General features: G+C 34.5%; 1 protein-coding gene across 1 annotated transcript in view; it reads left to right on the forward strand.

Moving 5' to 3' along the window:
- Positions 1-16,032, forward strand: part of MAN2A1 (mannosidase alpha class 2A member 1) — a 120,190-nt gene that overhangs the window by 56,569 nt on the left and 47,589 nt on the right. Inside the window, exons 10-12 of the mRNA XM_075410527.1 lie at positions 226-411; positions 1,841-1,955; positions 4,803-4,870. Coding sequence (XP_075266642.1) covers positions 226-411; positions 1,841-1,955; positions 4,803-4,870 — 369 coding nt within the window. The remainder of the gene's footprint in view (positions 1-225; positions 412-1,840; positions 1,956-4,802; positions 4,871-16,032) is intronic.

The following is a 16,032-nucleotide window of genomic DNA, read 5'->3' on the forward strand; positions in this document are numbered from 1 at the left end:
CCTTGCAGGAAGCTTACAAGATGTAAAAGTAGTTGATGGTGAAGTGCGGCAGTGATTTTTAACTGTTTGAAGCTGAAAACAGGCTAAAAAGTACAAGATGAAGGTTTAAAGAACTCGTGGAGCTAGGCATCAGGAAAGATGTAAAAACATCAGTTTATTTTTCAGGTAGAATGTGTGTTACTTTTTAAACCTATATAAAGATTTGGTTCTTCTCTGCAATTCCAGGGCAGCTGAAATCCTCTACTCTTTGGCTTTGGTACAGTCCAGTAAATCTGAGAAGATGAGGGTATTTCCCTCAGTGGATAACTATAAGTTGCTGACAGAAGCTAGGAGGAACCTTGGACTGTTTCAGCATCACGATGCTATTACAGGAACATCTAAAGATTGGGTAGTTGTGGATTATGGCACTAGGTAATTTGTTATAAATATATAAACTTAAATCCTAATTTCTCTTTGCTTTTTTAGAACAGAAGTGTTTATTTCAGAGATACAGATTCACTAATGCTAGCAACATACTCAGTACTGAAAGTGTAGTGTTGTTCTACAAGAGAAGTGGATTTGGTTACCCGTGCTCTTCATTTGTGAAGTATTTTAATATTCTTAATTTAATTAATTTTAATTTAATTTAATATTGTTAATCCTCTGAGGTAATAATTTGATGTCCAGACAGAGTTTCTGAGGTTTTTAAAGAATCTAGGTACGCATAATACTGAGAGTTCTTTAATAATAGGGCTGTTATTTTCTGAAGTAACTATTGTGTAGGAGAACATTTTATATCTGCCTTGTGCTAAACAATGATCAAGAGACATGCTAATTTAAGGATAAATTCTGTGGAAAATCCGACACCCTCTGTAACCTGTCTTTTATCAGTGTGGGAACGTTGCCAATCTTCTACCTAATTTGTCTTATTGTTGTTTATTGCTGTTATACCTGGTGGGTAGTTGCTTCCTCAGTATTGAGACATTATTCTTAGAGCTATTTGTGGATTTTTTTTTTTGAGACAATGTATTATAAATATATGTGTGTCTGTGTTTGTACATATATGCTTTAATTCTCCATTTGTTCGGAAATTCATTACATATTGGAATGTTAAGCACTAGTAAATTTGATTGATTTAGATAGATGATTGTGCACGGTTGATGGTAGACCATGTCCATTAAATAAGTTATTGTTTTAAATACCTCTAAAATATGCTTTCTCGATTTAAACTACTGTGTTCATGATAAGTATTTTTGAACTCCGTAAATCTATTAATTTTTATCTATTAAAGCATAGGTATAATCAAGGTATAAACATGTGCAATGACCTTAGTAACGAGAGAGTAAAATAAAGGCTTTTTTTCACTTTACAAATAAAATTACACAGCGCTCTCTTTAAGAATTTGTGTCAGTTGCAGCAATGGAAAATAATGGTAATAATTTAAATTTTTGTGTTTGTTTTTCTAATCCTGCTTAAAGGCAGTCTTGACTTTGTGACCAGTGTTTCAGGCTTATCTCCACCGTAGATACTGGAAATCAAGCATGTAAAACACAAACTTGCCTAAGATTAGCGTTTTGAAAAAGTACTTGGTATTATGAGGGTATACATTTTGTAGCATGACAGTGGGGTGAAGAGGTACCTCATTTTCAGTATGCAAGGTAGGAATATAATAAAATTGAGAATATTTCTGCATTTTTCAGTCTGGTCACCCATTGCAACTAGCAGTCATGCTATATTGATATAAAAATGTGTATTTATCTGTAACTCATACTTTTGAGTTCTTTAGTATTTTTAAATTTTGATGTTATCACGTTGAATAAAACCAACTGAAAACTAAATAAGGCTTTAAAATTTTTGGCAGGCTTTTCCATTCAATAATGAACCTGAAGAAAGTGATAATTGATTCTGCTCATATTCTTATCCTAAAGGATAAAGGTGCTTATAATTATGACACATCAACTCCATTCCTGAAGATGGTGAGCTATCTTTATTGCTTTTCTCCAAAAAGAAAATGTGAACTATGTCTTTTCCATACAATTTGAGTGGCCTGGGAAAAATCAGAATGAAATTTGCTGCTATTACACACTCAAAAATATGCTACTTGTCACTGTTCATATTAATTGAATATATTGGAAAGTGAAAAGTGAAAATTTCAGCAGTTAATGCTGAAAAACACCTACACAACTAAAGTAAATGGGCTTATTTTGTTCCACTTTGCTAATCCCATAGTAAAACCAGGTATTGCGATTTTCTTGTGGGCATGAATTTTTTTGTGACTTCAGTGACATGCATATGAGAACTGTATATACAATGGTATGAAGTCCCATAATTTGACTTTACTTTTTACTTAACAAATACGGAAGGGGGAAAGTTTCCATCCTGAACATAAGCCTAAGCTGGATTTCCAAGACCAGGTCCAGACAATACTTCATGCTCTTTTCCTGAGCTGAAATTATGCGAAACAGGAATCTACCGATGATAAAGAAAGCAATAGATCCTCACATGTAATTGAGACCCATTTTACAGTGAAGAGCACCTTAAAGAAGCACACTTGCTAATATTACTTTCAAAATTCTAGTTTCTTCACTTTCTGAACAAAAGCTCTGCTGTGATAGCTAGGTGGTCATACACCTGGAATAGTAAGAAGATGAGATGCTTTAATTTCTTTGTGCATAAACGTAGCAGGATTATGTATTTTGCTGGCTTAGATGTGCCAGATGTGTCATACCTTGAATGACTCTTCCAGTCACATATACTTTAAAAAAATAGTTAAAATAGTTCTTTATGACTTCGATACTAATATATATATGCGTGCTATATATGTGTGCATGCTGCATATATCTGCCTGTGGGTGTGTGCCACAAGTATGCCATTTTTCTCCTGGTTGGAAAGGCTAATGAGATGAATGTGCACCTTCATAAAGTAATAATATTTGGAAGTTGTTCATGGAATGAAGTTTTCACTTCCGCTCTGAATTATATAGAAGGATGTAGTGTTGTTACATTTTGCTAAACTTTTGTTGTTCCTGTTCTTTATGGGTCTGGATTAAGATCACTGGACTGTAGAAGTACTAGCTGTTGTTTAAACTGTATATTGCCTAGGAGCATACTAAGTCAAACCCACTATTTCTGTGAAAGCAGGAATGAAAAAGAACTTATTTCAATGAATTTATTATGTCTATATAAAACAGAAAAAAAAGGAGATTACAGAGGTAGATTATGATTTATTTGTATGATGTACAGTAAATGCAGCATATCATAAACCTTATATTCCCGCAGTACTTTGACTACCACGACAAAAGGTTTTTAATGTGGGATTTGTAGAATGCTGATAGGAGACCTTCAGAATGTTTACAAAAAACCTGTTGCAAACGTTGAGGAAGTAGGAAGTTCAAAAGCACTTGTTTTGAAATACCATGATGGTGTTTTGGTGGCTGATGGAAGCTGATATCAGGAATTGTTCAGAGACGGGCATGCATAATGAATGCTGGGAGCTGAGAAAGACAAATGATGAAGCCTTTAAGATTGAAAACGGCTGTTACATTTGAGGAGTTAAGATAGAAAAAAGCTATGGTCAAAGGAACAGAGCAAGAGACTGTAGTTGCATTCCAGTAGATAGTAGGTACAACCAGGGAAAACTTCCCTTCTTGAAGCCAGAAAAAAGGAAGTTGGAAATGAGACGTGATAGAATTCAAGAATAACACTGCTTGCACTGTGTTTCTGCTATTCTTAGTTATTAGTTACACACGAAAGCTTCATGGTTTTCACAGCTGATAACTGAATATTTCATCCATCATGTGTAAGTTTTGTGGACTCTAGTAGACGAACAAAAACTAGATTGCTTTGAAGACAATACACTGAAAAATAGAAGAAACTTAGAGCTATCTCTAAATGGTCTGACCAATAGGATGAGATCCAACCTATAAAAATAAAACTATGCAACCATTGCACCGTTCCTGTATATTAGCCTTATTTCTTTGAGAGCAGAATGAAAACTTGCACGTAAGTAGGAATAGTTGGATTTGAAAATCATGATTTTGAGTATGTTTTGGAGTATTCCGAGGAACTGGGAGCTTTGCACTTGAGTTGTAAAGTCTCTAGTTGTGACCATTACATGAACCAATAGGAATGTAACAGTACATCAACAGCTTGGCTGTTATCCTACTTAAAGACTAATGCAATAGTGGCAGTAGTGGCTTCTCACTACCTTTTCTCACTGGAAGTGAGCCCTGGGTTGTGTTATACTTAATGAAAGAGAGAAACTAGTGAAAAATAAGAATTCATCAATATTGTGAAACAGTTCTTCAGGTAGCTTATATCACATAAAAATCACACATAGCCCAAATTATGTTTTCTTAAAATTTGCTTCGTGTACAATATAAGGTAACAAGAAGATCTGACAGAAGATTAAATCCTTGTGAGAAGTATAGAGGAGTGTAGGGCTGCTGAGAGTAAATTTATAGCAAGAGAAAATGAATAAAAATACATCAGAAGTATTTGCAAAATTTTGTAGCCAGCAGTATGATATCTTGTATGCAAAAATGGAAAAAAGGGGGTGACAATTTGATAATGATATCTAATAAGAGACATTTCAGAAAGGAAAAGTTTCTCAATGAATTGGTCAGTGAGCCTTTTTCTTTTGTCAATCTGAAGTAGTGTATAAACTTTTGTGGTTCATTGTCCTGTGTAAGGTGCTAAAATAGGCTTCTGTTTATGGTATGGCTAGCACAGTTTTGTACTTCACAAAGTTCATGTAATCGACAAAGCTCATGTACGATATGTTTTTGTATATTCAAAAATAAATTCAAACATGTTCTCTTGTAGGATGATGTTCAGTCTTCCCAAGATTCTTTGCCACGCAAGACAGTTATAAAGCTGACATCGCAACCAAGGTAAGTAATTTATGTAATTACTTAGTGTCTGAGATTCTTTTAGCAATATGTGTATTTTCACTACCTAACAGGTTTTTGTGTCATTTCATCTTATGAACTTTCATTCAAAATAAAGGTAAAATCTTTGAAAAAAATGAATTTTTTTTTTTTAAAAGTAGTGTGGCATATTATACTAATACTGTTATGTCTAGCTGAAAGAAGACACGGCACTTAAAACCTCTAGAATTTTCTCACATACCACTAATTCAGCTACAGCAAGTAGTCTGTTTACTATGTGCTTTTACAGCTTTGTAACCATGAGAGCAGCAGTAGTAAATTAAATATAATTATGGCGGACTCAATTAACACTGTGATCAAAACTTTGTTTTTTCTATGGCCTGAAAAATCACAATATATAAATGCTAGATTGTCTTTAAAATTCAGGTAGAAGATAAACTAGGACACTGTTTTCTCCTGACTCCAGTCTTGTATGAAGACAGCTTACTTCTTTATATATATGTAGTTAATAGAGTATTCAGTTGAAGCTGACATCCTGCTATCCATATGAATATTCAGTATCCAACCTGGAGTCTCCTTCTCTGGAGATATTCAAGACCCACCTGGACAAGGTCCTGTGCAGCCTGCTGTAGGTGACCCTGCTTCGGCAGTGGGGTTGGACTAGATGACCCACAGAAGTCCCTTCCAACCCCTACCTTTCTGTGATACTGTGATTCATTAAAAGTCAGCTAATCCAAATGAAGTAAAACGTATGGATATGAAAGCTGCTGTGTGTGTAAATCAAGTAATACAAGGTTTTTGCTTACAGAACAGAAGATCTAAGATTCATTTAAAAAGTAGTGAATGCTATTTTTGCTGATGTTAGTATTTCTCTGGTTCTACCAAGTGGCAAGCTAAGAAAATTTACTTGCCTAATCTGTGAAAGTGTCAGACTATTCAGCAGACTAACTGCTACTGTTAAAAAATTCTAGTCAGATTCTTTGAAAAAATGAGTAGTTTTGTCATTATGAGCTTTTGGGGTAAGCTGTCTTCAGTTCTGTAAAGTTAAATGTACTAAATGTGTGTGTATATGTATTTTTAATATAAGCTTGTCTCTAGAGCAGTCATGTATACATGCATGCGATTTTTTAAAGAAGAGTTTTATTCTCTTTTTGGAGTGCTCGATAGGTGCAAATAGAGTATCTTAAACTTGTCTAAAATGGTCACAAATTCAGATACCTACCTATTTATTTAATTAAAATCTTTTAATTTTTCAAAATATCCCCTCAGATACCTTTACTGGGAGAGGATTATATATGTTGTATATAAACTCTTGGCTGGAGGCAAATTGCAATGTAGACTTTCTTTGCTGTTTGAGGAGAGCTTTAATGCTTTTGCTTTCATTGCCTAGGTTAACTGTTGAAAGTTCCCACATGCCCCTTCCATCCCCTGATACGCCTTTTGTTTGCATCCACTGTTCCACTTAGCTCTCTGCATAGTATGCTAAGTAAGTTTTTCCCTTCGTGGTGTTTATGCATTTCAGGCATTTGGGGCTTTTTTAACCATTTTACTTGTACAGTAAGTACATATACATGTTAAGCTTTTTTATTATGAAATTAGTATTATGCTAGCAGCCCTTTGCTGGTGTTCTCTAAACTTGTCTTAACTTAGAGGTAACATTGGTAGATAATAGCTAATTTTAACTTGTCTGGTATTGTGAAGATACGTGCAAGATACGGTTCATGTTCCAAAGACTAAGTAATCAGAATTATGGGAGATAGAATAAAGAGGAAAAAAATGTGAGGGAAAAGGAGAGGAGAAATATTACAAGGGAATAGTGATATTGATGCCTGAAAACCTGTTTTTTTGTAATGACTTCCTCTTTGGAAATGCTTTCAAAGCAAATCTTAGTACACACTAGTTCATGCTTCCTTTGTTGTTCAAATTTTCATTTGAATATCTGTATGTTCAATTATTTTCTCTTACAAAAATGTGCTTAGCCTTTCTAGGCTTCTAACTTTTATCTCTGGTTGTAGTCTGAATCTCCACTGATATTACTACCGTTGTGAAAAGTGGTATGTAAGCTGAGACAGTAACTTTTGCTTAAGTCTAGTAAGTGAGTGTTATGACTGTCCACTGGAGTTATCTAGGTAACCATTAAAAATGTGAAGTGTTAATTTCAGTAGAAACTTAAACTCAACTTGATAAATTTATCATTAAGAATTACTGTGCTTAAATTCAGAGTTTGAAGCTTCAAAGACAGAAACTGATTTTTTAATTTCAAATTTTGAGGCATCAGCAGATTGAAAATACTGATTCTCTTCAAAAATCTGTTATTTGGTTATTCTCTATTCATAATAGTCTTAATTGTTCATGTCTGTAGCATGAGATCTCTAGATTACTTTCTGTTAATGTGTTCTAATTTAGCATTATGTAGGATAGAAATTAAGTAATACAGACTGGCAAGGTGTTACTTTAATTGGCTGAATATTTAGCTTTTTGTAGTTTTGCATTTCATGTCAAGATTTTTTTTAAAAAAAGAAGTACTGTAAATTGATTATTCTTACAAAAGTTTGGTTCACATCACCTGTAAATTTAGAGGAGTAATACTGATGGGAAGCTCATATGATAATTACTTAGTAATTTTCCTATTTTTTTCCAGTTTTACTGCGTTGATACTGTCAAATTCAAATCTAACCTACTTTTCAACAGGAAGGTAGTTGGTGGCATGCTTTTGCCTCTCTTATCCAGCCTTTCTCTTTGATGTTTTTTAAATTAAGTGTTCTCTTCACTGCTGTGAAAGTCGTAATCAGTAGTGAAAACTGATCAGACAGACTGTACGGGAGAGCTAGTACCACTTGAAAAAAAGAAGAGGAACAAAGTCCATCTTTCAGTAGTCATTGTTCTAGTATGAAGTACCTCCAAACTATTGCATAGTTGAGAAGTATCTTTCAAACTGCTTCTAAGTAGGTACCACTTTTAATATATTTGGTGTCGTTTCCCTCCCACCTATACATCTCTTCTCTGTAGTGCTCTGTTGCCATCTTTTTATGAATCCATAGTTTTATTAAAAAAGCAAAGTGTCAATTTCAATGAAATAGGTATGTGGGGTATTTTAAATCTTGCTTTGACTCTGTCACCTTAGAACATGTAAGTGATCTTATGATCAGGCTTTTGAGTACTGAAGTTATGGCGTATTTAATTACACTAAACCCCTTTTAACTGATAAGTGAAGTTGCACGCTTTTTAAAAAATTGTTACTTCTAGCTGAAAAACAAAGCTTTCACAAGATAATATCCAACTACATATGGAACTACTTTTGTATTTTTCTGAAATTAACAGCTACTATAGTGTGTTTTGTAGACAAATCTCATGAGTGTGCTGATAAATTTGGTACTGCATTACACTTCTGTGACAGCCCTGTCCTTTGATGTAATCATTGCTTCTTGGGAATGGGCTACCAGAGGTCATACTTCCCAAATGGGACAAGACATGCATTCACTGGACTTCAGGAGGGGGGGGCTTGAGTTTGAACCTCTTGCCATCCAGTTTAAGCTGTCACCTCTTGACAAAGGGGTATGTCAACAGTGTGAGTGGCAAGATTTCCTAGCTCTTTTTATCTAATGGTGTTTACTGGAAACAGCGTTGCAGAAGAATATGATAGATGACCGAATAACTGAATTGGCTGTCTGTGCCAGCTTGGATTTTGTGGTAGTATTGTTTGGCACAACTTGGTGAAACTGGGAGTGAATAAAACTTAACAGTATCAATCATGCCTTTTTTTTTTCTTTTTTTTATCCCCTTTTTTTTCACTTCTGAACCTTCACGTGCTTGGCTGGGGAGTTTCAGTGCTGAGCTCCATTGCACTCTAAAAGCATGGTGTAAGGCATCCCGTCTGAACTGAAGATACTATGATATTGAAAGATTTTAAAAAATCATTGATTTAGGATTATTTTTAGTGCTAAAACAACACTACTTACAATTTGTCCACAACTTCTGTCAGCTAATCATAGAGAAATGGTGTGATATCCTTCGTATTGGGCTAGTTTGATAGCTTAACAGACATATTTTCTACTAGTTGAAATATTCAGGTTGACTGGGGGATTAATTCTGAGTAGAATATGCTGTAATCAAGGAGTTCTTACATGATCTGTCAAAGCACCAAGCAGTTCAGTGACATCCACCTTATAAAACAAGGTTTTGTTTTTCCGAATAGAGGACACAAAATGATTTCCGCTATTATCCTTACTTCAGCATCTATGAGCAGGTTTTGTCACACGGTTGTAATTAACAAAGTTTTGGCATAAGTGTGTTCATTCTGTTAGGTTCAATATTTGTGATCTTTTCTGAGAAAGAAAATTGTGATTTACCTTTAAGATTTTGCAAGTTGGTTACCTTTTCAAAAAATCACTTGGCAAGTGTACCCACTGCTTTCTTAACTCAGCACTATAATGTAGAAATTAAAGCTATGTTATTAATTTTAACATGTGATAGAGAATAATGTACAAAGATCAAAAATTCTTGTCAGAGCAGTGTGTACATTACTGTATTTGATTGGAAGATGACAGCAAGGATAACTTGCCTGAGAAGGAAACTTTGTTGGTGTGCTATGCCAAAAGGGTAAGCTGTCCTGACGATGTGAAGCAATTGATTAAATCTTCACACCAAAGGAACTGTATCTTCCTGAGCTTACATGGTGACTGGATTGGGGTAATGTTTTAATACTCTCATTTGGCAACTTTAGTGGTGAGTTGTCGTTGGCTTTTTGACCTGTGTGGCCCATGTTGGTACTATCAATCTAAACAGTTATCCAATGTAGTTACAAGGAGAGAATGCTCTGAGAGCATTTGGTGTTTTAATAATATACATTTTAATTACCTTTTACGCTTGCATGGCTACTGAGACGTATGTATTTCTAGTTATATACTGAAACGGTTTAAAAAAAAAGACGGTTGAAACGGGTATTTTCAATTGTCAATGGAGGGGGAAATATTTAAAGAAGACAAGAAACAATACAGTAATATTTAAAATGAGGCCAAAAATATTTGTGGCAGTTCATAGATTTTTTAATAAGCACACTTGTTTTCCAGGGGAAAAAAAAAAACAACAACTGAACAAACCAACAGTTTTAGTGTTTTATTGGATGAGGTAGTGATCAAAATATACACAACCTTTGTTATCTTTTTGTTAAAGTGAAGCCTCTGTATTGGTAACTTGAAGAGAGGTGAACAGGATGAATGACCATTAAACCAAGCCTGAAGACTCTCTTCTGTTTAAAAAATAAGACTTAATCAACCACTTGTATTCTTAGCACAGTCGTGCAAGTAGTTCAAAAATTAGAAAACCCTTTGAAATCATATGTGAAGAGCTGCACTTTTAGTTTCCAGTACCCTGGCTGCTTAGTCTGTGTACAGCCTAATGATTTTTTTAAAATGTTAATCTCAGTGTTCAGCTGCCTGATCAATTTACTAGATTTCAGGTGACCTGTAACTGCCATGAACAAGTTCTGTTTGTAGTAAACTCAAGGTCATTTTAACTAAATTGAATGGGTATTTAAAAAGCATTCTCCCACTTGATTTCCGTGATGGAAGAGCTATTGTAAAGGCAATGAAATGTTTGGCTGACACAGGGTCTGAATCCTGAAACATCAGTTAATGTGACCTTGAAACAAATATTTCAGTAAAAATCATTCTAGCAAAGTGATGACTTCCAAAACGAACAAAACAAAAACCATCATACATTCATTGTGCTTTATAGGTGGAAGTTATCTGGGCAACTATCTTTGACCAAAACCATCAAATTATGCATTGACAATGTCTAATGGGAGAGGAAGTAAGGGGAGTAGAAGAGTTCACAGAACTTTCATCTCTTAATTCCCTCTGTTTCTGTAAGGCCACAGCAGTTTTTCAGAGATTTCCATTTTTACTATGTGAGGTTTCTACTTGTGTTAATTACATGACAGGCAGCCTTATCTCAGAACTGACTTCCTGCACTGGCAGTTGACATTTTACTAAGTTTATCTGGAAACTCTGGAAACAAAACAACAAATAACCTACGGTGTGAATGTCTGTTTTGATGTAAGGGATAGCTCTTTAAAACTGAACCGTGGTTCATTTTTTGAGTTGTTCCAAATTTTCATTACTAACAAGAGAAAAGCAGCTTTAATTTGCAATTAATTGCACTCTAAAGCTTTCTGTGGAATTAATCTTTATTTTTCAAAACTCATTTTTGACTGTCGTGCTTCTCAAGTTGTTCTAAAAGTTATTAAATTTCAAACTTTTAATCATTACTTTTTTAGTGCATAAAAATTCTTATAAATCAAACTTTTTTCAGTTTTTGGTCATTCTTATTGTTGATAAACCCAGGACGATCTGATCTAAATAATTTTGTTTACTGACTGTCTTTGAAAGTGCAGTTGCAAAATTAAACCAGTAAATATGTTTGGTAAGGTTTGGAGTGTTTATAGAATCTTTGCAGGTTCTTGAAACTACACACATTTAGGTTTTTTGATTCAATGCACAGAATTTCAAGTTGTGATTTGCAGTACCAGTGGAATCAGATTGTGAAGGTGTTTGATGTTTCAGTCACTATGAAAAATTACAGCATTAAAATGAAAAATCTCAAAGTTAGGTATTACAAGAAATTTCTAGGTTCCTTTGAAAATACTATTTGTAATGGAAGTGTCGTATGAAATGCAGAAAGAATAGGTTAACTAAATATATTTTCTGGGGGAGGAAACAAACTGGGGTTTGTTTTTCAAAAAACAAAAAGTGATCATTATGAAGGAATATGTTAGTAAAAAAACTGAATAGAACTGAAAGATCTGCATTGTATGCATGTACTTGTTGAAGCAGTTTTGGAAGTAGAAGATACATGTTTTCAGTATATTAGTATATTTGTGTATTATTTCTTTTTTTTCCAGGCACTGGCACCTTCAGCCTTTTTACTGGAGTTGCTTTGAGGCAATACTGTAGTCAGTCCAAGGCTCTCAAGGCACAGACTGAAGTGATATGGCATATTTAAAGTCTTTCTGCTCTTCTGAACCAGATTTTTTTTCCCTTCTAAATGCAGATTTATAAAGCCTGCACTACAAGAGGAACAAGGAAAGGATTTTAGTGAAGGTACTTCCTGATCCTGAAAAAGTCAGGGGGCTTCAAGCCCATCTTGGACTTCAGAACACCTCACAACTTTGTGGTAAAAGAAAAATTTAAAATAGTGCCTTTGGACTTAATACTTTATCCTCAATTGGAGAGTAGTTATGTGCTCCAGATTAGGATATGTGTGCCACTACAATCCATCCAAATCATAGGAAGTATGTGTATCTGGCTTATGTAGTAGGTACATAACATTTTAAAAGTCTTGTCTTAGGTTGATGTTGGGTTTTTTGTGTTCTCAAAATTTATAGTTCTTGCTGTGCTGTTGTCTGTGTTTTTTGTGAATGCTGTTTTCTTAAGGGTGTTCCATGGTTTGTTCTTGAGAAAGCCACACAAAGGTCCTGTTTCCTGTGGGAGTAGAGGAATGGAATTTGTGCCTGTCATCTTTCTAGTTCTCTTGCCTTTTGCATGAGCAATGGATATTATAAAGCTATATCTGTAGAGGTGTGAAAAGAGAATTGATAGGAATGTGTGTGTGTGAGTTCTCTCACCTTTATTAATGAATCTGAAGTTTCACTTTGGGTTTGTCATCAGGAAGGGCATTCCTGGAGTGCTTCAGAATTCTGAAATGTCAAGCTAAGATAATGGAACTCTTTTTCTAAGCACAGTATTATTTTTTTTATTTATTTATATGTTAATCAGAACTGTCAGCCATTACTGCTTTTAGAAAGAATGTGTAATTTTAACGTTATAGCTATGTTTCTAAACTACACATTTATCATAGCGTAATTCTGTTTTGTGTTAGTTGAAGCTCTGCTGAATTCTTGTGAATTTCTTATTGATAGTATCTCTTCTTTGTTTCTTCACATCATCAGTTTGATTTTATAATGAAGAGCTGATCAGTGGATAATAGATTCTGTTTCCATGTTTGTTTTTATAGCTTATGAAAGCAACACAAATTTATATTGTGTGCTTGTGGTTTCAAGTTGAGATTAGATTCCTACTAACTATTCTGCAGGATTTGTTTCATAAACTGTAAAAGATGTCTCACTGAGGAAGAGGCAAAAATTTTAATATTTGTTCTTATAATATTTGATTATATGTATTCAAGATTAATATTGTGTTCTAGAATAAACAGTTTAATTGGATTATGAGCGTTGCTGCTTGGATGTCAGTTGATATTTGTTGTTCTTGTTGTTACATTTGTGACAGTATTGATAGTCCCAAAGTAGGATTCTGAAATTTACAAGAAGCTTAGCTGGATGTGATGCAGAGGACCATATTTGTATTATTTATCTTATCCAGTCAAGTAAGCTGAAAAATCTCCTTGGACTTTATCCAGTCTGTGAAAAGCCCCTTGGGAAGGTATTAGAATCTCCTTTTGGACAGACCTGGCTTTTCCCTGACTGTATAAAGGAGAACTGTTTGCTTAACTTGAATTTTTATTAAACCACCCATATTCCTGCTGCCCCAAATTTCATGTTTACATCTGACAGTATATCTGAGACTGCAGCTGTTTAAGCAAGAGGTTTTCCTCACAAAAGGCTTTTCTATTTAGTGTAATGTCTAGGATTGTATAGTTAGGAATGCTACTGATTTCAGCATCTACTGTATCTGAGAGGAGGTGTACATTAAGCTGTAGCAATTATTGAATCAAAGTGTTGTAATAAAGTTAGGTGTGTTGATGCAGTTTAAAGCACACTTTCACTGTAGTTTCACTTGGTGCTCTTAGCTTAACTTGGTATAGCTTTTTCTGAAAGTTTATTCTCATAATGTCCAGATTAAGTTTAAAAAAGTCTTGCTAACCCAAACGGGAATATTGAAGTAGAACTGATCCACTTTCTTTAAAGCTGGAAAGCAAAAAAGCAGACGTGTCATCATGTTTTAATTCCACACTTTGTAACTTGTAGTCAGTTTGCTGTAAATGCATTTTTGCCACTGCTACCTTCACTCAGTTAGTAAACAGACTTACTGGTTGCCCAGCCATTACTTGCCTAGCTGCATCCATTGAGAAGTGTTGGATGTTGCATATTATTTAACTTGTATCCTTGAGTATCCGTCCGAGCAGGGTGGGATTTTTTTGTGCAGGGTGAGGCCAAAACCAAGCAAGATATTCTTTAGTTCAAATCATAAAATAAAAATTTTATATCGATCGTGCTAATAGAGTAGAATGTAAATAGATTATAAAATTTGAAGTCATATTGGGAAGAAATGGTCTATATAGGATTAGAATGTAAAACTGTATTAGTAAACTGGAGCCAATCAAAGAACGAAATGAAGCAGGCAAGTGAAAGTATTACACATCACATGGAAAAATAGTGTGGAGACTAACCAAATAGGCATTAGTGAAGCAGAAAAAAACTAGGCATTACAGAAGATCAGATGGAGAGAGTTATTTGTATGGTGTCAGAGGCAATTTTGCTTTTGGATGATTTAAATGGAAATGATCTGTGTAAAATACAGCTGAAATAGTGCTATACTCTGAGTGATGAAGGGCTTCATCAAAAATATGGTATCTAGTTTTAGAAAATATACTTCAAGAGGTGACAATTTTAAAAGACTTAACAGGGAAGCAAAAGTTCTAAGTCGAAGAACGTGACCAAAGAGAAGTTGAAAGAGTATCATCTGTTTCATTTGAAAAGGCTGAAAATGAGAAATAAGAACAGTATAAACAGTTTGGAACGTTTTCAAGAATAATGATTGCAGCATTTGCCAAAGGTTGTCCTACTGAATTCTCATTCTGGTTAAGAGGTCAAGCTACAGTAACCTTCTAGTCTAGTGTTTTGTTTTAATTAATATTTAGATTTGCCTTTTGTCTCTTGAATTTAGTCTTGAGACTCATAGCAAAACAGCATATTTTCCAGTACCTGTCATGGCCTAAGGTTAAAGGCTAGTCTGTTTTATACATATGGTCTTTTATTTGACCAGCTGGAATAAATAAGAAAAATTGACTGGTTTAAGCTATACAAGACCTTTCAGTGACCTGAAGTGTTACCTGATGTTTGTACAAGAACTAGTTACTGTAATGAGAGAGCACCTCTGCTTACAACTGCTGTCCCTAATGCAGAAGCATAGCAATTTGTTCTCAGTTTGTCGTACAGGCAAAAGGAAATTCCTGTTTAGGATAAAAAGGGTTGTTTTCCTCTGACAAATACTATTTTGGCACTTGGCAGATCTGCTGAGAAAGGAAGAGTGTTTGCGTATTGCTTTTGATGAAAGAACTGTCTAAGTGCTGGGTGTTTTAACTGTTTTACACATTAAATGTTTGCAGAATAATAAATTTTTTTTCTTTTTTACTGCGGGTAGGTAGGTTTCTGATGAGGTGAGAATTGTTGAGTAGAGTAATAACTGACATTAGCAGCAAAAGATCAGTTCTCTATAGGAGTGCATAAGTCAAGATATTTCGTAATACTGGAAAATTCTGGATTTTTCTCTCTGCCTCTCCCCTCTCCCACCATATATGTAGCATATATAGTATATGTATGTGTACGTATTTGGTTACATTTATAAAAGAAATAATCTAAGTTCATAACATCACATTTCTGGAAATTAGTGTTATGGTTTGACATGGAAGTGTGTTTTCTGGACAAAATAAATCCTCTGATGCAGAATTATTCTATCTTATGGGTATTACTGTTTTTGCTTCCTTTCTGAATATGAACTGGAAAGAAAATTATTTTCAGATTATCGGACAAGTGTTCATCCTTATCTCTTCAAAAATACATTAAATAATTCCTGTGGGGTTTATGGACTTTTAATTCCGAATTACGGACAAATTGATTTCCACATCCTTTGCTTCCTTATTTTTTGGTAGGATTTGCCACTATTAAAAGAAAGTTGTGAGCCAAATGTCATTGATAATAGTTCAAGGTGCACAGAGGCTTAGAGCTCAGTGTTTTGAATAACATGTATTAGAAAAAGTGTAATTTCGATGAAATCAGGAGAACTTTTTGTTTCCGAAATAATATTCGTGTGGCAGAAGGGGGAGTGAGAATGGTTTTAAAAAAATATCTGCAGAGTCAAATTTTCTTTAACACAAGCATGAACCAGACTTGAATACCTTCAGGAATTGGATTGGTCACATTATTTTCA

The sequence above is a fragment of the Opisthocomus hoazin genome, chromosome Z (genome assembly GCF_030867145.1).
Source record: "Opisthocomus hoazin isolate bOpiHoa1 chromosome Z, bOpiHoa1.hap1, whole genome shotgun sequence".
Taxonomy (NCBI): Eukaryota; Metazoa; Chordata; class Aves; order Opisthocomiformes; family Opisthocomidae; genus Opisthocomus; species Opisthocomus hoazin.